Source organism: Myotis davidii, unplaced genomic scaffold (genome assembly GCF_000327345.1).
Source record: "Myotis davidii unplaced genomic scaffold, ASM32734v1 scaffold1925, whole genome shotgun sequence".
In the NCBI taxonomy this organism is placed as follows: Eukaryota; Metazoa; Chordata; class Mammalia; order Chiroptera; family Vespertilionidae; genus Myotis; species Myotis davidii.
The window spans coordinates 189,109-211,991 of record NW_006296052.1 but is presented as its reverse complement, the minus strand read 5'-3'; the positions used below and the strand labels follow the sequence as shown (position 1 = coordinate 211,991).

Sequence of the window (22,883 nt, the reverse complement as noted above, 5' to 3'; positions counted from 1 at the left end):
TGGTTTCCTCCGTCACTGAAGCAAGCAAGCCTCATGTTAGTTTCAAGCTGCCTGGCTGCTGGCCGCCATCTTGGCTGGCAGTTAATTTGCATATCTCGCTGATTAGCCAATGGGAAGGGTAGCAGTCGTATGCCAATTACCATGTTTCTCTTTTATTAGATAGGATGAACTTGGGTGTTTTTGCAATCACCAGGACATGGGACAGCTTTGCCTGAAAGATGATTTAGGCATTTCTCCTGCTGTAGTGAATGGCAGTTCATCTTGATCTTTCAATGTTCTTTCTAGTTCTATGAATCTAACAGGATGAATTGCTCTAACATTTTAATTTTATTACACTTTGATGTTCTTGTCCTGATTATATAGCTTACTTCTGTTAATCTTGATCATTTAAAGTAAATTTTTGAAAATCTATGCATTTTGTGGAGGAAACGTATAGAGTAAGAGTAGCTCAGTGTTGAAAATTCAAGCCTGGATAGAAAGGCTATTAAACATACAAAATACACATACACACTTATAGAAAGGGAAAAAAAAAAAGAGGAAAAAAGACAGAAGGGGAGGAGAAAAGAACTGAGAAAGAAAAAAGCAACGGATGAGTGAAATAAATGTATAGGACTGTTGACTTTTAAATCTTCAAAATATTACCCAATTCTTATTAAATTCATTGGGAATAATCTGGCTAAATTCCTTCTTGACTCTTAAAAATAGCAGAAAATAGTATTCTGAACTTAAAACAAATTTATAGCCACTGTGAGCACACATTAGTGGTGCTTGTTGAACCTCCCTTACTCGCAATGGAATATTAGCACACTATATGCACAGGATTTAACTTTTAAACCTGAAATTCTATTGAGTGTGTTAACTTGCTTACTTATAGACTGGATGTGTGGTACAAACAAGTGGAGAAGCTGAGGCCCATATAATCAGATGTTATGAATACAATCTAGGAATGTTTGATCTAGGAATTTTTGAAGTTCCTCACGGGTAAAAGGCTTCATGAGAGGGGTGCTGGATTTAAAATGCAGAATTTTCATCAATGCCTGGCAGAGAATTAATAGGCTTTTATGCATCTGGTTATAACCCAGACAGCATATAAATATTATATGCCCACTGAGTTTATTATATTGATAAGAATCCTCAAAATGAAATCTTGAGACTCTGCTTGAGTCTATACTGGCCTCATCAAATTCATATTATAATGAGAGTTTAGGGGTCTAATTTTCTACTGCTTGTAAAGACACATGTAGAATCTGAAGCCTGCAGAACAATGTGGACCTGACCCCTGGGGACACCTCAGAGTTAAACCTGGCCTAGATGGACACTCTCAGGTCCTTGTGGAGCATTCTGAACATGCACTGGACTTCTCAAAAAAAATCAGATATCCATTATCCACAACCAAAGACTTGCAGATTTTTAATTCAGGCAATAGAAAAACAAGAAACCCGGGTGATTTGTAAAGGACTCTGGGCAGACCCTGGATTTCAAAACTGGACCCTATCAGTAAACCCTGTGGCTTGTCATGAACTTCTAATAATGGTCTACCTGGTTCATGATTTGCACATCTGCCCTCTGACTACCATAGACTCTGTGAGATGGCTGTCTGGTCCTGGAGCTCCTCTGTGAAGCCTTCACACCAATGGCCTTGAGCTTATGCACAAATCAAGTGTGTTCACAAAGTCATTCCTTCTCTGACAATACAGACATTCCACATTTAGGGAGAACGATCCAATTTGGGGATCTGATATATCTTTCTGGTTTTTTTTTTTTTTGCAGTTCTCATTCTCTTTCATTTCTTTAATGACCCCTAGCTCTTTTGATAGGCAAGAGGGGAGATAAAACAGTTCATTGGCAATTTCATAGTGGTTTTAATTAATGCTCTGGCAAGAGAAGAAACTAAAACAACAGTTAAAGTGTTTGCTTCATCACTAGAACTTCCTTGTTTGACCTCACCCCCTTCTCTAATATTGAGTCAAAGAGAGCCAACTGATAGTTGTTTCACTGAAGGGCTGAAGGCTTTCAGGAAAAGAATGGAGCAAGCAAAAGGCCATGCTTCACTCATGAGGCAGTTTCAGCCATCCTAGGTTACTACTGCATAATCCATTAAGGCCACATTTTATAACATGAAAAGATGTGGGTAGGACTACAGCTGTTTTGGAATTTTTTGGTGAACATATTATTCTTCTCTTTCATTTTTTGGTATTTAGGGTTTTTGAGCTGTGTGGTAGAAGGCTTTTGGCAACCTGAATACATTACAGGACACTTGGTGTTAAGTCTAACTGAAGAGAAGTTTATTTTGCAGTTAAATCAGGTTAATGGTGATAGGGACCTTTAAGGAAGCATACTAATTAGAACAATCCTTTATACTCTCTGCCTAGCTGGGTAGTGTCATAGTGCTGAGGAAACATTGATATACACCACATGCCCCATTAATAAATGACTGTGGAGGCAAAGCCTGAGTGAGCTTCTATAAAGGAAATGGGAGAAGCTGGAAAGCTGACCTGTTCACCTTACACTGATGATTAACTTCAAAGTATTTAAAACCTCCGATTGCTTTACACTGACTGTTTTCTTCCATGTGGGTCTGTAGGGAAGAATTCTACAGAATACTAACACAATACAAAGGAGAGTGAGAGGAGGCCACCATTTAACTGTGGTTGGCCTTGATAAACAGTAAACTAAGGGCCTTAAAAGTCATTGTGCTTTTCTATTAATAAAAGGATGAGGAGGTGCCCTTCATGAGGGTGGTCCTCTCCCTACATACCATTAGAGCCCTGGCTTCCTGTGCCCCACTTCGTGGCATGCTTCCTGGAAACACTGTTGTAAAACTGCCAACTCTGTGGCAGGCAAAGCTGACAAACTTTGCCTGTCTTGATTTTGTAGAATGGTGATGAAAATAGTAAGGCTACTGCTTGTACGATTTCCTTCTTCTGTAGTTTGCAAACACAGTCCATGTCCTAGATGTGCCACGGTTAAACAAAGTATGTTAGCCTATTTCTTCAGTTCAGAGCTGGGTTGTCACCATTTGGCAATTACTGATAGAGCAGGAAACCTCACTCCGTGCCACATATACATGTGGATGGAAGGGAAGCAATAGCTATGGCTCATGCTTGGAGACCAGATGCTGCATGGTATCTCTTTTCTAGGGTTTTGAGAGAAGCTGAATCCAGAAGTACAGCAATGCTCTATTTTAGAAGGGGACAGGGAGGGAAAACAGGCATATGGGAAATCAACCACATTTTCTATTTTATTTGATACCTGATTGTATGGTGCTGTCTATTATGGTTGGCTTTTCTGTGGTCAGCACAGTGGTACCACCTGAAAAACAAAAAGAGTAACATACAAAAGTGAGAAAAATGAAAAATTGTAGAGAATATGCAGTAGAGAAATGTATGCTTACATACATTAGATAGAGGAAAACATTTCCACAGAAAATCCTTCTGTTAATCTCAGCTGTAGTCATTATTTTGTTTAAATTTTGCTCATCACAATGTCAAGCTCAAATAAACTATTATTTTTTACCCAGCACATTTAGTCATAAGACATCCAGGTAGGAGAGAGAATTTGATACTTCATTCCAAGGTCATCCCCTGATTCCTAGACTGAACATGGTATGCCATTGCAACAGTGAAAACAAAGGCCTCCAAATGTCCTCAGCAACTGGGGCATTAAACCTGGCCAAGACCGCTAAGTTTTGAAGTTTCCCAAGGTTGCAGATGTGTGCCTTCAGGGGAGTTGCAAGGCTGGTCCTACAATCGCTTTTAAAAACTGGTGGTTTAAACTGGGTGGCAGTAGTTCCTCCTTTTTTCCCCTACAATAATAGTTGTTCATTTTTCCCCAAGGACAGATATTCTGCCCAGTATGTAGTTGGGAAACGCTGCAGGAAAATGAGAAGGGGGAAGCATTTCCTCACAGTTCCAAGGAACTGGAGATTGCACAAATAACACCCTGGCAAATGTGAACTTTCAGTCAGTTTGGGTTGACTTTGAAATTGCTGGTCAGGGGACCATGTGGACACTTAGCTGTGTCCTTTTCCCCCCCTTTCTTAGCTCTTCCATTGTCTACTCTCTATCATTATATTTCTGTCCTAAACTTGCCCAACCAGAAGAATCACCTGAACGTTTGTTGAGATTGCAGTTCCCAATCCATTTACCCTCCTCAGATCTCACTGAAAACCAGAATCTCTGGGGGTCAGCCCTTGAAATGTGTAATTCTGAAAACTTCTTTTTTAAAGAGTGTTTTGCTGTTTATTGCCTACGTGCTTGTTTAGGCATTTCTCCTTAAGAGTGTCTGCACTGCAGACCATGGTCAGAAACTATCTGCTTTCCCAAGAGATAAAGTCCTGGGCAGACTCAGAGTAAGGAAGGCATGGGGTGGACCTATGACTGTCATGAAGAGTTTTGGAGGTGATTATAGGGTGCCATTGTAGACCTACCAATAGTATCATTCAATAAAGATCTGTGGTCATCTCTATTGTACCCAGCCCTAGTCCTATCCTGCAGCTCCCAAAGATTAGAAATCATCCAGATCATGAATCAGAGCTGCACAATCATGCTCTTGGAATGGTCTGAAGATTTCTGAGCTAACCTGCTGCAGCACCAAGTCATGTCAACCCTGTTCTCCCAATAAATGTTCCAGCTAAGTGGTCACACAGGTTTGTGGCTTCAGTGAGGTAGGCACCAGAAAGAAAGAATTATATATATTATGGGTTAAGAAGGTGACTCTATAATGGCAGAATTGGAGGGAGGCCAAAATACATTAGCATTCTATTCCCGGTGTTCTTTTAGGAGAAAAACTCACTTTATAAAACCAATATGCATTATCCGTTTTATTATAGGTTGGAAGCCAAATTCCACTCTTGGGTAAACACAGGTCCAATGTGAAATCTGGCCTCCCAGTGCCTTTGAAGACAATCCTATTATGTAATGAGTTCAAAGCCACTTGCAAATGAATAACTTGGAGGTGAATTTTCACCTTGACAAGCAAATACTGGAGAGCAAAACCTCTCATTCCCATGCACTTGGTACATTTCACCTGAAATTCAGTGTTGTTTGTAAGAAGTGAGCATTTTACTGTAATACTTATCTCTCTCTGTATACAAACAGGTCACCTCAGGAGGAGAAATTAAAGCAACAACATCTGCTTTAAAACACTGAACCCTGTTCAATAGAGCCTTGATCCTAATCTCCTCCACCTATCAGGGTTAAAGTGAGAATGCTTTTAGTTTGTTTTTCTTGTACTGAACATTCAAGACTTGCAGCTCTGAAGGTAAAGCCTGTGCCAGAGTGAGCAAAGAGAATGCAGAGTTGTGTGTGTACCTAGGACGTGACTTGTTTACATGTGAAAAGGCACCTGACTTAGGTGATGCTTTTGCTCCTTGCAAATATTTATATATGCATACCCTTTTTCAGGAAATGATACCAAACAGCTTCACTAAGCAAATTTGGTTATAATGCAATAAATACATATGAAGCATGAAACGCCTTCTAAAATCCCTTATTGATGAGGGCGTGAAGTGTGCATTATGAACACCCCAGAAGTTCTTAGTATGATGCATATATTTATAGAATTATTGAGACAAATGTGATGGCCTGAGAAAATAACTCTTTTTTGCCATGGTATTATGAACAGGAATGAAATTTTTTTCTATGTACACAAAAAATGATTTTAAAGCTATAGATAAACCATAACCTTAGAGTTTTAAAGGATTGCCAGTTTTCCACTACAAATGACTCATTTTCTGTGGTTTGTAATTGTTGCCATACACAATTTGCTCCAGGCTAATATACTTGCTCTATTTCATTCAAAGGTTTTAGTTTCAATTGATTCAGTAATGAACTGATATAAAAATGGGAAAGTTGGTTGTTCTGATATGAGGAGTAAATCTGAGGCTTTGTTCTAATCTATACTAACTGACCACTTTAGGGTATATAAAGAAAAGAACCCTCACCACAGAGGCTAATTGAAAAGGATATACTTCAGTGATTGCAGCCATTCCTTTTTATGAGGAATTTCACTACAGATGTGTGAAATGTTCTATTAAAAGCCTGAGGTTTGGGGCAGTGCTTACAGGCAACCCTGGGAAGGTTCTATGGGACGGGGTTCATAGAATGGTACTCTGTTTTTAACCTCAGCTGTAGGGTTTTCAGCTTGAACTTGACATCTTGCAAAGAAATGGACTGCATTAATTAGAGTAATTTTTGTGGCTTATGGCTACATATATAAGCTTTATTTTCAAAGGCACAAAGCAATGTAGCATTTATTGGCCACATGAATGCATTATCCAATAACATTATGCACTGTTATGGAGTTACATGGTAGTGCCTTCAGTTTCACATATGGAAGTAAATTTTGTGGGCTCTCTGAATCCTTTCTGGGTAAAAATACAGACCTACATCCAAGGTTTCAATTTAAGTGAGACTCAGATGCTATATGAAACTGCATTTTGACCCGGATAAAGGTTCCATGGTACCTTTTACAACAATAGGGTGGGAATTGCCTTGGCCAATTTCAAACTGATACAATTTCATTTCCACACTTGCCTAACATTTGCTCTGCCATTTCAATTGAAAGAAAAGGTCACTTGCTAGCTTTGAGGGTTTTAGAATATTATGGAGTAACTAGAGGCCCAGTGTGTGAAATTGCACAAGACCCCAGGCCCGCCGCACTGTGAAACCGAGGCCTGCTGTGCCACTGACCAGTTGTTTGGTCATTACAACATTACCGCATGACGGTCACTGGCCTTTTATAATATAGACTAGAGGCTCAGTGCACAAAAATTTGTGCACTCAAGGGGGTCCCTCAGCCCTGCCTGTGCCCTCTTGCAGTCTGGGACCCCTCAGGGGATGACCACCTGCTGGCTTAGGCCTGTTCTCTGGGGGATTGGGCCTAAACTGGCAATCAGACATCCCTCTGGAAGCCTGGGAGCCCTCAGGGGATGTCCACTTGCCAGCGGGGAGCAGGTCTAAGCAGCAGTCGGACATCCTTAGGGCTGCTGAGGAGGCGGGAGAGGCTCGGACCACCACCGCTTTACTGGCAGCCATCAGCCTGGCTGGTGGCTAAGCAGAACTCCCCTGGTGGGAGTGCACTGACCGCCAAGGGGCAGCTCCTGCATTGAGCGTCTGCCCCCTGGTGGTCAGTGTGTGTCATAGTGACTAGTCATTCCCAGTTGTTCTGTTGTTAGGGTCAATTTGGATATTACCCCTTTATTATATAGGATAGAGTCCTGGTGCATGGGTGAGGGCCAGCTGGTTTGCCCTGAAGGGTGTCCTGTATCAGGGTAGGGGTCCCGCTGGGGTGCCTGGCCAGCCTGGGTGAGGGGCTGATGGCTCTTTGCAGGCTGGCCAAGCCCCCTAGCAGGGACCCTCACCCCATGAAGGTGCAGTCAACCTCACCTGGGTGAGGGGCTGATGGCTGTTTGTAGACTGGCCACGGCCCCCGGCTACCCAAGCTCCCAATGGAGGCTGGCTGGAAGTCTTGGTTGGGTTAATTTGCATATAGTCACTCTGATTGGCTGGTGGGCGTGGCTTGGGGCATAGCAGAGGGGCGGTCAATTTGCATGTTTCTCTTTTATTAATTAGATACTCTAAATTAATTAGTGAGCTATTTGGCACACACCAGCCCTGATATACTTGCTAGTCAGTGGTAATGTGTAATGACAATTGATTCTGTCATTGAAACTTTTAATGTAAAATGATTTACCAAATCCTAACTTAAAAGCTGCATTTCAAATACAAGCCTAATTTCATCAATTAGTTTGATAAAGGATCCACTGAAAAAAAGTATCCTCACCAGAAAGGAAAAATAAACATTCTAAAGTGTGTGTAGTTAATGTGTTATGGGGATATGTTTAGCACTTTAGCCATGGAGAAATACTTATTCAATTAAAATAATCCTAGCATCAGCTCTGAAAATGGCTAAAATTATAATTTCAAATGGCCGTGACTATTAAGAACATGCATATAAGCATAACCAATGGACATAAGACACTGGGGGATAGGGGAGGCTAGGGGACTGTCTAGGGCTGGGGGAAAAAATGGACACATATGTAATACCCTTTGTAATAAAAAATAAAAAAATAAAAAAAAAAGAACAAGCTCTTTACATGGAGGAAATAATGATGCATGTCTTCTGGCAAGGCTGCCTTTGTTGAGACAATTCTGTTACCAACCTCATGACCACCACCATGAGGAGCTACACAAACACAAACAGGCATTAATTAGGTGGTCTCAATGGCAGTATGAACTGAAATGGCATAGCAATGGGATGGAGATGGTTTCTGCACCTGTGAGCTGGAAGTCATCACCTGTTCCACTGTGGCAGTTGGCCTGGTCATCATCACATTCATCCACCAGGTTCCCATTGGGAGTGGTTGGTCCAGCTGTAGGTGCTGAAACAAGATCCAAGGATTAATATTTCACCTCTGAAATGTATTCTCAAAGCTCTGGCTATTGAATCTATTAACACTTCTGCAGGAAACTCAAATCTGTGGCAAGGAGGCGAGGAGCATGATTTACCTCTTTCTAAAGCTAAATAGACTTGAATTTTCCAGAATCCATTGGGGACTGCTTTTTTTTTTTTGGTATTTGATTCATATCTACTGAATGGAGTTGGGTGTCTTAGCATTTTTTACATTGTTATGTACATAAACATCCTTTTCCTGGAAGTTCTTGAATTCTCACTAGTTATTTATTCATGATCCTGGAGTTGAGAACTTTGATTTTACACGTATTGCTTGAACTGTTTTTCCTTTCATTTTTAAGGTGCTGGAGAACTCCCTTGTCATGAATTCTTTTATATTCTTAGTACTTACTTAGTTTGCTAAGTTCATATTATATTTTTTCCTCCAAAGAGATTCCCAACACATTCAGTTTTAGAACAATATTGATTTTTTTTGTTGTTCTTTAAAGAGTAACTCTGCTTCCATCAATTTATGGACCCTCTCCAGATCAGGTGTCTGGGAGAACTTTTCTGATATATCCTGGGGTCATTTTACTTTAATTCCCAGAGGACTGCATTCCACTGCTGGCAGGTATTCTCATACCTTTGAGTTTGTAGATGAAATGTATCCAACATTAATCAAAGACTGCTTTTAAAGTTCTTTAAATTTAGTTCGATCTACTTTTTCAGCTTGTTATTCATTTTTGAAATCTGTTTAATATTTTATAGTTCTGGGCATACATTTCTCATATGAGGCTGGAGATAATGTACAGTTCTCTTGATGTTTGAGAATCAGACAAGAGTGGGGGCCTGATCTCTAATAGCTTCAAGCCAGTAGGAATGTGCTGGTAACTGCTGCTTTCTCAATAAAAATTTCACATTGTTATTGTGCTTACTGAACAGAGTTATGACAAATGTAGAAATGTAGCTAGTTTCAATTTCCTCAACTGTCCAAAAGCACACACCAATAGTAACGAGGAAATCAGCACATACAGATATTATGCACGCTGTTTAGGCATACAGTCTACACTTTGTAAAATGCATACACAAATATTCCAGGCTCTGCTTATTTTTCTCAATTTTATTTTTATATATATTTTAATTACAGATCATATGCAATATTATATTAGTTACAAGTGCACAGCATAGTGGTTAAATATTTATATAACTTATGAAGTGATCACCATGATAGTCTATATCCACCTGGAACCACATAGTTGTTACAATATTATTTATTATATGAGAGGCCCAGTGCATGAAATTGATGCATGCGGGGGGGGGTGTCCCTCAGCCCAGCCTACACCCTCTCCAATCTGGGACCCCTCGAGGGATCTCCGACTGCCCATTTAGGCCTGATCAGTCAGACATCCCTCTCATAATCCAGGCCTGCTCGCTCCCAACTGCTTGCCTGCCTGCCTGCCTGCCTGATTTCCCCTAACCACTTCTGCCTGCCAGCCTGATCGACACCTAACTGCTCCCCTGCCAGCCCAATTGCCCCAACTGCGCTCCCCTGATGGCCTGGTCACCCCTAACTGTCCTCCCCTGCAGGCCTGGAAACCCCTAACTACCCTCCCCTTCCAGCCTGGTCACCCCCAACTGCCCTCTCCTGCTGGCCTGGTCACCCCTAACTGCCCTCCCCTGCCAGCCTGGTCACCCCCAACTGCCCTCCCCTGCAGGCCTGTTCCCCTCCAACTGTCCTCCCCTGCAGGCCTGCTCCCCCCAACTGCCTTCCCCTGCAGGCCTGGTCGCCCCCAAATTTCCTCCCCTGTAGACTTTGTCTCCCCCAACTGCTCACCCTTGCTGGCCTGGTTGCCCTCAACTGCCCTTCCTGCTGGCCTGGGTTTCCCCCAACTGCCCTCCCCAGAAGGCCATGCTTGCCCCTAACTGTCTTCCCCTGCAGGCCTAATTGCCCCCAATTTCCCTCCCTTGCAGACCTGGTCCCTCCCAACTGCCCTCCCCTGCTGGCCTGATCACCCACAACTGCCATCCCCTGCCGGTCATCTTGTGGTGGCCATCTTGTGTCTACATGGGGGTGGCCATCTTGTGGGTTGGAGTGATGATCAATTTGCATATTACTTCTTTATTATATAGGATTCCCTATGCTGTATTTTACATCCCTCTGACTATTTTGTAACAGCCAATTTGTAAGTTTTAATCTCTTCACCTTTTTCATCCAGCCCTTAATGCCCATTTCCATCTGATAACCATCAGTTTGTTCTCTGTATCTCTTTCAGTTTTGTTTGTTCATTTATTTTGTTTTTTCGACTCCACATATAAGTGAACTCAAATGGTATTTGTCTTTCTCTGCCTGACTTACTTAGCACAATACACTCTAGGTATATCCTTGTGATTGCAAATATTAATATTTCATTCCTTTTTATGACTGAGTGATATTCCATTGTATATATGTACCACATTTTCTTTATTCATTCATCTGATGGACATTTAGGTTGCTTTTATATCTTAGTTATTGTAAATAACACTGCAGTGAACAAAGAGATGCATATATATTTTTGAAATAGTGTTGCAATTTCTTCGAATAAATACCCAGAAGTGGAATTGTTGGGTTATAAGGTAGTTTCACTTTTAATTTTTTTAAGGAATATACATACTATTTTAAACAGTGGCTGTACCAATTTGCAATTCTGCTGATAGTGCATAGGGGTTCTGTTTTCTACACATTGTTTCCAGCATTTGTTGTTTGTTGATTTATTGATAACCATTCAGACAGGTATGAGGTAATATCTTATTGCAATTTTGATTTATATTTCTCTGACAATTAAATTGTGCTGCTATGAACATAGAGGTGCATATATCCTTTCTGACTGGTGTCAAAAGAGAGTTCCATTTTTAATTTTTTTAGGAAACTCCATACTGTTTTCCACAGTAGCTGCACCAATCTGCATTCCCACCAGGAGTGCATAACGGTTCCCTTTTCTCCACATCCTCACCAGGACTTTTCATTTTTTGATTTGTTGATGATAGCCATTCTGACAGGTGTGAGATGGTATCTCATATCATTTTGATTTGCATCTCTCAGATGATTAGTGACTTTGAGCATGTTTTCATATGTCTCCTGGCCTTCTGTATGTCCACTTTCTAAAAGAATCTATTTAGGTCCTTTGCTCATTTTTTGATTGGACTGTTTATCTTCCTTTGTTAATATGTATGAGTTCTCTATAAATTTTGGAAATTAGGTCCTTATCTGATATAACATTGGAAAATATGTTCTCCCATGCAGTGGGGTTTCTTATTGTTTTTCTGATAGTTTCTTTTGCTGTGCAGAAGCTTTTTATTTTGATGCAGTCCCATTTGTTTATTTTCTCCTTAGTTTCCATTGCCATAGGAGCTATATCAGTAAAGATCATGCTTTAGTATCATATGTCTGATATTTTGCTGCCTCTGGATTCTTCTAGGATTTTGATGGTTTCTCATGTTATGTTTATGTTCTTCATCCATTTTGAGTTTATTTTTGTGTATGCTGTAAGTTGGTGGTCTAGTTTCATTTTTTGCATGTAACTATCCAATTTTCTCCACATCATTTATTGAAGAGACTATCTTGGCTCCATTGGTATGGTCTTGCCTCCTTTGTCAAATATTCATTCAGCAAAGTAGCTTGGGTCGATTGCTGGGTTCTCTGTTCTGTTCTATTGGTCTATATGTCTTTTTTTTTGTGCCAGTACCAGGCAGTTTTCAGAACAGTAGCTTTGTAATATAGCTTGATATCTGGTATTGTGATCCCTCCAACTTTTTTCTTCTTTCTCAAGGTTGTTGTGGCTATTCGTGGTCATTTATTATTCCATATGAATTTTTAGAAAGTTTACTATAGGTCTGTGAAATATATCATTGTTATTTTAATGGGGATTGCATTAAATCTATAGATTGCTTTGGGTAGAATGGACATTTTAATGATGTTGATTCTACCAATCCATGAACACAAGATGTTTTTCCATTTTTTATGTCTTCCTCTATCTCTTCTTTCAATGTCCTATAGTTTTCTGAGTACAGGTCTTTTACTTCCTTAGTTAAATTTATTCCTAAGTATCTTAATTTTTTTGGTGCAATGTTAAATGGGATTGTTTTTGTTGTTTCTCTTTCTGTGAGTTCATTATTGGCGGATAAAAAAAAGCCATACATTTCTGGGTGTTAATTTTGTATCCTGCTACATTGCCAAATTCATTTATTAAATCTAGTAGTTTTTTGATGGAGTCATTAGAGTTTTCTATGTACAATATCATGTCATCTGTGAATAATGACAGTTTTACTTCTTCTTTTCCAATTTGGATGCCTTTTATTTCTTCTTGTCTAATCGCTATGACTAGCATTTCCAGTAATATGTCAAACAAGATTATTGTGGCTATTTGAGATCTTCTGTAGTTCCATATAAATTTTAGAATTATTTCTTCTAATTCTGCAAAAAACTCCATTGGTATTTTGAAAGAGCTTGCATTGAATCTATAGATTGCTTCTTATCCATGACGTAGTATATGCAGCCATTCATTTGTATCTCTTTCAATTTCTTTACAGTCTTATTATATTTTCCAAGAACAGATATTTTATCTCCTTGGTTAAATTTATTCCGAGGTATGTTTTTGGATGAAATTTTACATGGAATTGTTTTCTTACTTTTTCTTTCTAATAGTTTGTTATTGGTGTGTAAAAAGTACAACCAAGCCCAGCTGGTGTGTCTCAGTGGTTGAGCATTGACCCATGAACCAGGAGGTCATGGTTTGATTCCTGGTCTGGGGACATATCTAGGTTGTGGGATCAATTCCAAGTGGGGTGGGGGGGCATGCAGAAGGCAGCCAATTGATGTTTCTCTCCTATCACTGATGTTTCTCTCTCTCTCTCTCCCTTTCCTTTCTCTGCAATCAATAAGAGCATATTAAAAATAAAATAAAAATGCAACCAATCTCTGAATATTAATTTTGTATCTCACTACATTACTGAATTCATTTATCAGTTCCAATAGTTTTTTTTGGCAGAATCTTTGGGGTTCTTTATATATGGTATAATGTCATCTGAAAATAATGATAGTTTCACTTCTTTCCTTCCAATTTGGATATTCATTTTATTTATTTTTCTTGTCTGATTACTGTGGCTAGGACTTTCAATACCATGTTGAATAAAAGTGGCATTTTATACAACACAGTGTCTTGTTCCTGATCTTAATGAAAACACTTTTAGCTTTTTCTCATGGAGAATAAAGGTAGCTGGGAGTTTGTCATATATAGCTTTTATTAGTTGAGCTATGTTTGCTCTATTCCCACTTTTCTGAGGGTTGTTCTCTTCCTCCATAAATGGATGGTGGATTTGGTCAAATGCTTTTTCTGCAATTATTGATATGAGCATATGTTTTTTACCCATTATTTTTAAGTGGTGTATCATATTAAAAGACTTATGGATAATAAACCAAACTTGAATCCCTGGAAGAAATTCCACTTGATCCATCTTTTTAATGTAATTAAGTTTGCTAATGTTTTGTTGAGCATTTTTCCATCTATATTTATCAGGGATATTGGCCTAAACATTTTCTTTTTTTGTAATGTGTTTGTTGGGTTTTGGCACCAGAGTAATATTGGTCCCATAAAATAGACTAAGAGCTTTCACTTTTCTTAAAATTTTTTGAAATAGTTTGAGAAGAATAAGCATTAATTCGTCTTTGAATGTTTGTTAAAATTCACCTGTGAAGCCATCAGTCCTGGACTGTAGTTTTTTTGGGAATTTTTAAATTACTGATTCAATGCTGTTTGTAGTAATTGGTCTGTTCAAATTTTCTATTTCTTCTTGATTTTAGTCTTGAAAGAGCTGATTCAGTTTTGGAAGATTATATGTTTCTAGGAATGTGTCCATTTCACCCACATTGTCCAGCTTGTTGGCATATAGTTGTTTATAGTATTTTCTTATAATCCTTTGTATTTTTTTGTATCAGTTGTCACTTCTCTTCCATTTCTGATTTTATTTATTTGTGTTCTCTCTCTCTCTCTCTTTTTTTTCTTGATGAGTCTGGTTAAAGGTTTATTAATTTTCTTTATCTTTTAAAAGAATCAGCTCTGGGTTTCATTGATCTTTTGAATTGCTTTTTAGACTCCTTGCTATTTATCTCTGCTCTGATCTTTATTATTTCCTTCTTTTTATTAACTTTGGGCTTTGTTTGTTATTCTTTTTCTAGTTCCTTTGGATGTAAGGCTAGATAATTTGTTTGAAATGTTCCTTGCTTCTTGTGGTAGGTTGTAATGTTATGAATTTTCCTCTTTGGCCTACTTTCACTATCCCATATATTTTGGGTCATAGTGTTTTTATTTTCAATCGTCTCAAGGTATGTTTTTATTTCTTCCCTGACCTCAATGTTAATCCATTCAATATTTATTGTAAAAGTATATTTAGCTTCCATGTGATTGCATGTTTTCCAATTTTTTTCTTGTGACTGATTTCTAGTTTCATACCATTATGGTCAGAGAAGATGATTAATATAAATTCAGTGTTCTTAAATTTATTGAGACTTTTTTTGGGTTCTAACATGTGGTCTATCCTAGAATAAGTTCCATTTGCACTTCAGAAGAATGTATATTCTACTGCTTTGGGCTGCAATGCTCTGAAGAAATTAATTAAATTTTTATGACCTAGTATGTCATTTAAGGCTGCTGTTTCCTGGTTGATTTTCTGTCTGGAAGATCTATCCATTGATGTCAACAGGGTGTTAAAATCCCCTACTATGACTGTATTACTGTCAATCTTTCCCTTTATGTCCATCAAGATTGCTTTATATATTTAGGTGGTTCTATGTTGGGTGCATAAATGTTCACAAGGGTTATATCCCCTTGTTAGCATGCTCCATTTATTATTATGCAGTGTTCTTCTTTGTCTCTTATTATAGCATTTCTTTGACAGTTTATTTTGTCAGATATAATTATTGGTACCCCCATTTTTCAAAATTTCAGCTTGCATCCTTCTACTTTTAGTCTGTGTGTAGCTTTCTTTCTGAGGTCTCTTGTAGACTGTAAATATATTAGTCTCATTTTCTTATTCATTCAGCTACCTAATGTCTTTTGATTGGAGCACTGAAGTTATTTACATTTGAAGTGATTATTGATAGGTACATATTTATTGCCATTTTATTCTTTACTAGAGGCCCGGTGCATGAAATTCATGCAGGGGGGGGTGTGTGCACCCTCTCCAATCTGAGACCCTTCAGGGGATGTACAACGGACATCTTTGAATGTTTGTTAAAATTCACCTGTGAAGCCATCAGTCCTGGACTGTAGTTTTTTTGGGAATTTTTAAATTACTGATTCAATGCTGTTTGTAGTAATTGGTCTGTTCAAATTGTGTCCTGGTTATCCCACACAGCCTGCTGTTCAGTTGTTTGGTCATCCCTCACTAACCTCTCTGCCGGCGTGGTCACCTCACACAGCCTGCTTGTTCAGTGGTTTGGTCGTCCCTCACAAATCCCCCTGCTGGCCTGGTTGTAGGTAGCCATCTTGTGATGATGTAAAGGTTAATTTGCATATTACCTCTTTATTATATAGGATAACTATGTTTCTCTATTTTTTCCTGTTCAGTTGTTTGGTCATCCCTCACTAACCTCTCTGCCGGCGTGGTCACCTCACACAGCCTGCTTGTTCAGTGGTTTGGTCGTCCCTCACAAATCCCCCTGCTGGCCTGGTTGTAGGTAGCCATCTTGTGATGATGTAAAGGTTAATTTGCATATTACCTCTTTATTATATAGGATAACTATGTTTCTCTATTTTTTCCCTCCTCCTTCTTTTTTAAAGACTACCCTTTAACATTTGTTGTAATACTGGTTTGGTGGCAATGAACTCCTTTAGCTTTTTCTCAGCTGGAAGCACTTTATTTCTTCTTCAGTTTTAAATTATAGCCTTACTGGGTAGCATAGTTTTGGTTATAGGTCTTTGCTTTTCATCACTTTGAATATTTCATGCCAATCTTTTCTGCCCTGAAATGTTTCTGTTGATAAATCAGCTGATATTCATGTTGAAATTCCCTTGTAGGTAACTGACTATCTTTCTCTTGCATTTTTTAAGATTCTCTCTTTGTCCTTAACCTTTGCCATTTTAATTATGATGTGTCTTCGTGTGGGCCTCTTTGGGTTCATCTTGTTCAGGACTCTCTGCACTTCCTGGACTTTCATGTCTTTTTCCTTCACCAGGTTAGCAAAGTTATTATCCATTATTTCTTCAAATAAGTTCTTGATCCCTTAATCTTTGTTTTTCTTCTGGTAGCCCTATTAAAGTGGTGTTGTTACATTTCATGTTGTCTTAAAGGTCCTTTAAACTATCATCATTTTTTTTAAATTCTTTTTTCTCTTTGTTGCTCTGATTGGATGTTTTCTGCTACCTTGTCTTCCAAATCACTGATTTGATCCTCTGCTTCTGTTTATTCCTTTGTATTGTATTCTTCATTTGAGATATTGTGTTCTTCATTTGTTAGTTGTCCTTTTTCATGCTGTTGAAGTTCTCAATAAATTCCTTGAAGTTATTACTAAGTTCCTTGAACATTGTTAAAACCATTATTATTTGTGTGTGTGTTTTTCCTTTTTGAAAATTGTTTAAAGTTTTGCATGTCTCCTTTTTCCCCGATTGACTCCTCTCCAGCCACTCCCACCCCCCAGGATAAGCCCCCACTGCCTCAGTGTCCATGTTCATTGGTTATGCTAATATGCATGCACACAAGTCCTTTGGTTTACCTCTTACCCTTCCTACCTCCCCTTGCTTTTCCTCTGAGGTTGGACAGTCTGTTCAGTTTTTCTTTGTCTATGGATCTATTTTTGTTCATCAGTTTATGTTGTTTATTATATCCCACATATGAGTAAGATCATGTGATATTTTTCTTTCTCTGACTGGCTTATTTCACTTAGCATAATGTTCTCCATGTCATCCATGCTGTTGCCAATGGTGAAAGTTTACTTTTTTTAAATAGCAGCATAGTATTCCATTGTGTAGATCTAACACAGTTTTTTTAATCCACTCATCTGCTGATGGGCACTTAGGCTGTTTCCAAATCTTAACTATTGTAAATTGTGCTGCTACGAACATAGGGGAAAAACATTATTCTTGAACTCTCTATCTGGTAAATTGCTTTCTCCCATTTCATTTACCTCTTTTTTTTCTGGAGATTTCTTCTGTTCTTTCATTTGGGGTATGTTTCTTTTTCTCCCCATTTTGACTGCTTCTCTGTGTTTGTTTCTATGGATTTGCTATGATTTCCAGTCTTGATAGTGTGGACTTATGTAGTAGGTGTCCTCTGGGACCCAGTGTCGCAATCTCCTTGATCATTTGAGCTGGGTGTTCCAACAATGTCCCTTGTGTGTGTTATGTGGGCTCTCCTGTTGTATTGGAGTTTTGATTCCTACTGGTCCATTTGTGATGGGGTCAACCTTAGATTGGCTAACTCTGAGGACAGACCCTGACCATAGTGCATGAGGTGCTGTGCAGGTATTGACCACATGAAGCAGAATTCTCCTCAGTAGGGTCTGGTGCCTGCCAAGATCTACCTTTGGATATTCTATTTGTGAAGCTTATCAGATCCTGCTCTGATGTCTGATGTGTGTTGGTTTTAGGGCCTCTTGGGAGAGACTTTGGTGCAGGTCAATGTCAGATGCTGCTAGTGACTTGCCCTGTGAAACCTGTTTGAAGCTACAAAGCATTCCACAGTTTGTGACTGCCTCTGCTGGCTTGGTATACATTGTAAGGACCAAACTGTGCACCAAGGATGGCTTCCAACAAAACTGATCCCAGGGGCAAGTCAACAGAAGACCCAAGGCATTCCAAGATCTGCCTCTGCCTGCTTCTGCCTGTTGGCTGCCTCTTAGCCTCAGTCACTGAAACAGCCTCTGGTGGTATTCAAGTTGCATGAAGTAGGTTCTCAGTGAGTCACCAGGTAAGTAGAGTTCACTAGATTGATTCAGGTTCAAACTAGGTGCCAGTGCTGGGTGTGAGGCCACTCAGCAAAAGCCCCAGGGTATACCAAGTCTATCTATTCCCCACTGAGTGCCCACAATTCTCTGTGGTGAGGTAGGGATCTCAGGAACTCATCAGGGCAAAACCAAGCAGAGTTTATCAGGTCCAAACAGACCAAGATTTTGACATGTGAAGGAAAGGCTCTGTATTGGTCTGGTATGTGAGAGCAAAAATGGACTCTTTCCTAGAGCTACATAGCTCAGTCTGTCTCAGATTCTGCCTAGAGTCCAAGCTCAGCAGGGTAGAGGCTCCAGAAGTCAAGAGGGTGAGCTAGTGGATCTCCCATGAGAGAGAGCTGCCAGTCAGGCTTGGGGGAAGGTAAGGGGAGTGACCCCAGCAAAACTCAGTCTGTCTTGGATTTATATCTAGATTACCTGGCATGTCTGTGTTTGGCAGGGTGGGGCCACCAGGAGTCAGGAGGCTGGGCCTGCTGTCTGCTAGAAGCTCAGAGGGTGAGGCTAGCAGATATTCTATGAGGCAGAGCCACCAGTCAAGCTTTCGGAAAAAAAAATAGGGGGAATGGCTCCCACCCCAAAGCAACACAACTGAGTCTGCCCAGACCTCTACACTCCAGCATAGGAAGCTGACTCCTCAGCAAGGCATGAGCTCTGCAGTGTGGGGCAACAAAGAGTTCAGAGGGTGGGGCTATTGCATTCCTCAGGCTGATGCTGTAAAGGGGAGAGTGCTCCACCCCCCCCCCCCCAAAATGATGTATGCAACATGGGAGAGGGACTCAGTAACAGTTATTTTGGCAGCTGTCCCTTTGGCTCTCTTTCCAGAGCCCAAAGCCCCAGTCTCTCTTTACAGGCTCTATTCCACTCCACTCTTCCTCTGCAGGAGCCCAGGGTGAGTTGGCTGTGAATGAGATTTTGTGCATTGGCTCTTTAAGACCTGTGTCTCTAAAAGACTCCTGTCTCTCCCTGGAGGACTGAATCCCCACTGATTTTTACAGCCAGATGCTATGTGGTGCCTTTTCTCAATTATGGTGCTCAGGGTTGAGGAGCCTGGTATGGGGTTGAAACCCCATGTTCTTCAGGGGACCTTTGCAGCTGTGGTGGGGTAGGGCATGTGGGAGCTGGGGCATGTGGGAGCATCTCTGAACTTTCTACCAGTCTGGATATGCTTCTTCTGTAAATCCTTGTTTATTAAACTTTCGTTCAGATGGTCTCAGTTGGTTATTCAGGTTGATTATTCTGTATTTTAGTTGTAATTCCAATTTGATCTTGGAAGGAGGTTAGTATACCTTTCACCTACTCTACTTTCCTCTCTCTTTCAACGTTAAATGATAGTTTTGGTTGTAGGTCCTTGTTTTTCATTATTTTGAATATTTTGTGTCAATATCTGTAGCCTGAAAAGTTTCTGTTGAAAAATCAGTTTTATGGAAGTTCCCTTGTAGGTAACTAACTACCTTTCTCTTGCTGCTTTTAGGATTCTGTCTGTCTTTAAATTTTGCCATTTTAAGTATGATGTGTCTTGGTTTGGGCTCTTTGGGTTCATCTTGTTTGAGATTCTCTGCACTTTTTTGACTTGTAGGTTCATTTTCTGTGCCAGGTTAGGGAAGTTTTCAGTCATTCTTTATTCAAATAGGTTTTTAATCTTTTGCTCTCTCTCTCTCTCTTCTTCTGGTAGTCCATGATGTATTGTTATGGTAAGTGGTTCAAGAGTCCCTTAAAATATCCTCTTTTTAACCAATTCTTTTTTTGTTGTTGTTGCTTATTTAAATTCTATGTTTTCTGCTACCTAGCTTCCAAATTACTGATTTAATCTTCTACTTCTTCTAATCTGCTGTTGATTCCTTGTAGTGTAGTCTTCATTTCAGTATTGTTTATTTTTTGTGTTTTTTTTTTTTATTTCTTACTGGTTACTTTTTATGTTTTCTATATTCTTATATATGCGTACTCTTTCTTTGTGTGACATCCTCACTGTTCCTCATTGTTCCCTTGAGTTCCTGAGCATCCTTATAAGCATTGTTTTAAACTCTGTACCTGGTAGATTGCTTGCCTCAGTTTAGTTTCATTCTTTTTCTAGGGTTTCTCTTATTTTTTTGAGACATGTTTCATAGTCTCCTCTCTGTGTTTGCTTTTATTTGTCAGGTAGATCTTCTATGACTCCCAGTGTTAGCTGGGTGGCTTTATGTTGTAGGTGTCTTCTGGGACCAGTAGCACAGTCTTCCTGATCCCCTGAGCTGGGTATTCCAGGAATGTACCTTGTATCAATTGTGTGTGTTGTTCTGTTGTAGTTGAACCTTGATTGCTGTTGACATGTAGTGAGTTGGGTTAACCCTCAGACTGACTGCTTATAAGGACTGGCCTTGACCACAAAGTACAAGCTGCTGTGTTAGGGTCATTCCATGGAGCAGGATTTGCCACAGTAAGGCTCTGTTACCCACTGAGACCACCTGTTTGGTTTGTTATTTATAGAGCTAATTGAGTGGTTCTCTGTTATGATCTGATGCCAGACACTAGGGTATTGGTTCTGAGACTCCTTAGGAGAAACTAGTTCAGGCCAATGTCAGACTCTGCTTATGGCTGACCTGGGGGGACCTGGAATAAACTACAAAGCTACCTTTGGTGTTAGATATCTGTCCTCTATTGGAGGTGTGTAGAAGAGGCCATGCTGCAAACCAAACTGATGCTGGCTGCCCCCAGTAAATTACCTGGGGCCACTCAGCAAAGTTTATGCCAAGAACATCTACAGCCTCCCAGATGCCTGTAGTGCACAGCTGCTGAAAGAATCTCATGCAGTCAGTGAGATAGATGGGGTAAATGGTATTCACCAGGTTAATGCAGATTCATATTGGTGCCAGTGTAGAGTCTGGGGCCACTCATCAAGAGATACAGGGCACTAGAGCCCAGTTGCCACCTGCTTTAGGCCTCACATTTGAGAATTTTTAAGAAATACTAAAGTATAAACCAGCTGCCTGCCACTGAAAGAGCAACAGGTTGTGTACGGAATTGGGCGGGGTCTGAGGAAACTATCAGAGTGGAGTAAGGGGTGTCCACCAGTTAATGCAGATTCAGATTTTGTGCCAGTATCAAGCCTGGGACCACTCATCAAAAGGCACAGTGCACATGGAGGCTAGGCGCCTCTTTCCTGTGGCCTGCATACCTTTGAGGGTTTTTAAGATGACTGGAGTATAGGCCCAGGCTGGCTGCCTGTGGCTGAAAGAGCTCCTGCTAATGCTCTGGCTGAGTCCAGCTGCCAGTTCCTGAAGGCACTGTGGCAGCGGGAGAGTTGTGTGGGACAGGGTCTCAGGGAATCACCATGGTGGGGTGAGTGGTGTTCACCAGGTTAATTTGGATTCAGATTTAGTGCCCACCTATGACCACAGGCCCTGTGGGGGGAGGGCTCAACACAGGATAGATATTGCTGGCCTGTTTGCCTGTGTGTAGTCTTCATTTCAGTATTGTTTATTTTTTGTGTTTTTTTTTTTTATTTCTTACTGGTTACTTTTTATGTTTTCTATATTCTTATATATGCGTACTCTTTCTTTGTGTGACATCCTCACTGTTCCTCATTGTTCCCTTGAGTTCCTGAGCATCCTTATAAGCATTGTTTTAAACTCTGTACCTGGTAGATTGCTTGCCTCAGTTTAGTTTCATTCTTTTTCTAGGGTTTCTCTTATTTTTTTGAGACATGTTTCATAGTCTCCTCTCTGTGTTTGCTTTTATTTGTCAGGTAGATCTTCTATGACTCCCAGTGTTAGCTGGGTGGCTTTATGTTGTAGGTGTCTTCTGGGACCAGTAGCACAGTCTTCCTGATCCCCTGAGCTGGGTATTCCAGGAATGTACCTTGTATCAATTGTGTGTGTTGTTCTGTTGTAGTTGAACCTTGATTGCTGTTGACATGTAGTGAGTTGGGTTAACCCTCAGACTGACTGCTTATAAGGACTGGCCTTGACCACAAAGTACAAGCTGCTGTGTTAGGGTCATTCCATGGAGCAGGATTTGCCACAGTAAGGCTCTGTTACCCACTGAGACCACCTGTTTGGTTTGTTATTTATAGAGCTAATTGAGTGGTTCTCTGTTATGATCTGATGCCAGACACTAGGGTATTGGTTCTGAGACTCCTTAGGAGAAACTAGTTCAGGCCAATGTCAGACTCTGCTTATGGCTGACCTGGGGGGACCTGGAATAAACTACAAAGCTACCTTTGGTGTTAGATATCTGTCCTCTATTGGAGGTGTGTAGAAGAGGCCATGCTGCAAACCAAACTGATGCTGGCTGCCCCCAGTAAATTACCTGGGGCCACTCAGCAAAGTTTATGCCAAGAACATCTACAGCCTCCCAGATGCCTGTAGTGCACAGCTGCTGAAAGAATCTCATGCAGTCAGTGAGATAGATGGGGTAAATGGTATTCACCAGGTTAATGCAGATTCATATTGGTGCCAGTGTAGAGTCTGGGGCCACTCATCAAGAGATACAGGGCACTAGAGCCCAGTTGCCACCTGCTTTAGGCCTCACATTTGAG

The 22,883-nt window shown here is 40.3% G+C and overlaps 1 protein-coding gene across 7 annotated transcripts in view; it reads right to left on the bottom strand.

Moving 5' to 3' along the window:
• The window catches only part of NRP1 (neuropilin 1), a 199,031-nt gene that overhangs the window by 15,868 nt on the left and 160,280 nt on the right, over positions 1-22,883 (bottom strand). For 5 of the 7 annotated variants that reach the window (XM_006770949.2, XM_006770952.2, XM_006770950.2 and 2 more), the window contains 2 exons: positions 8,279-8,383; positions 3,253-3,312 (listed from right to left, as the gene is read on the bottom strand). In XM_006770949.2, the coding sequence (XP_006771012.1) occupies positions 3,253-3,312; positions 8,279-8,383 (165 nt within the window). The remainder of the gene's footprint in view (positions 1-3,252; positions 3,313-8,278; positions 8,384-22,883) is intronic. The other 2 variants (XM_006770953.2, XM_006770954.2) reach the window with 1 other exon arrangement.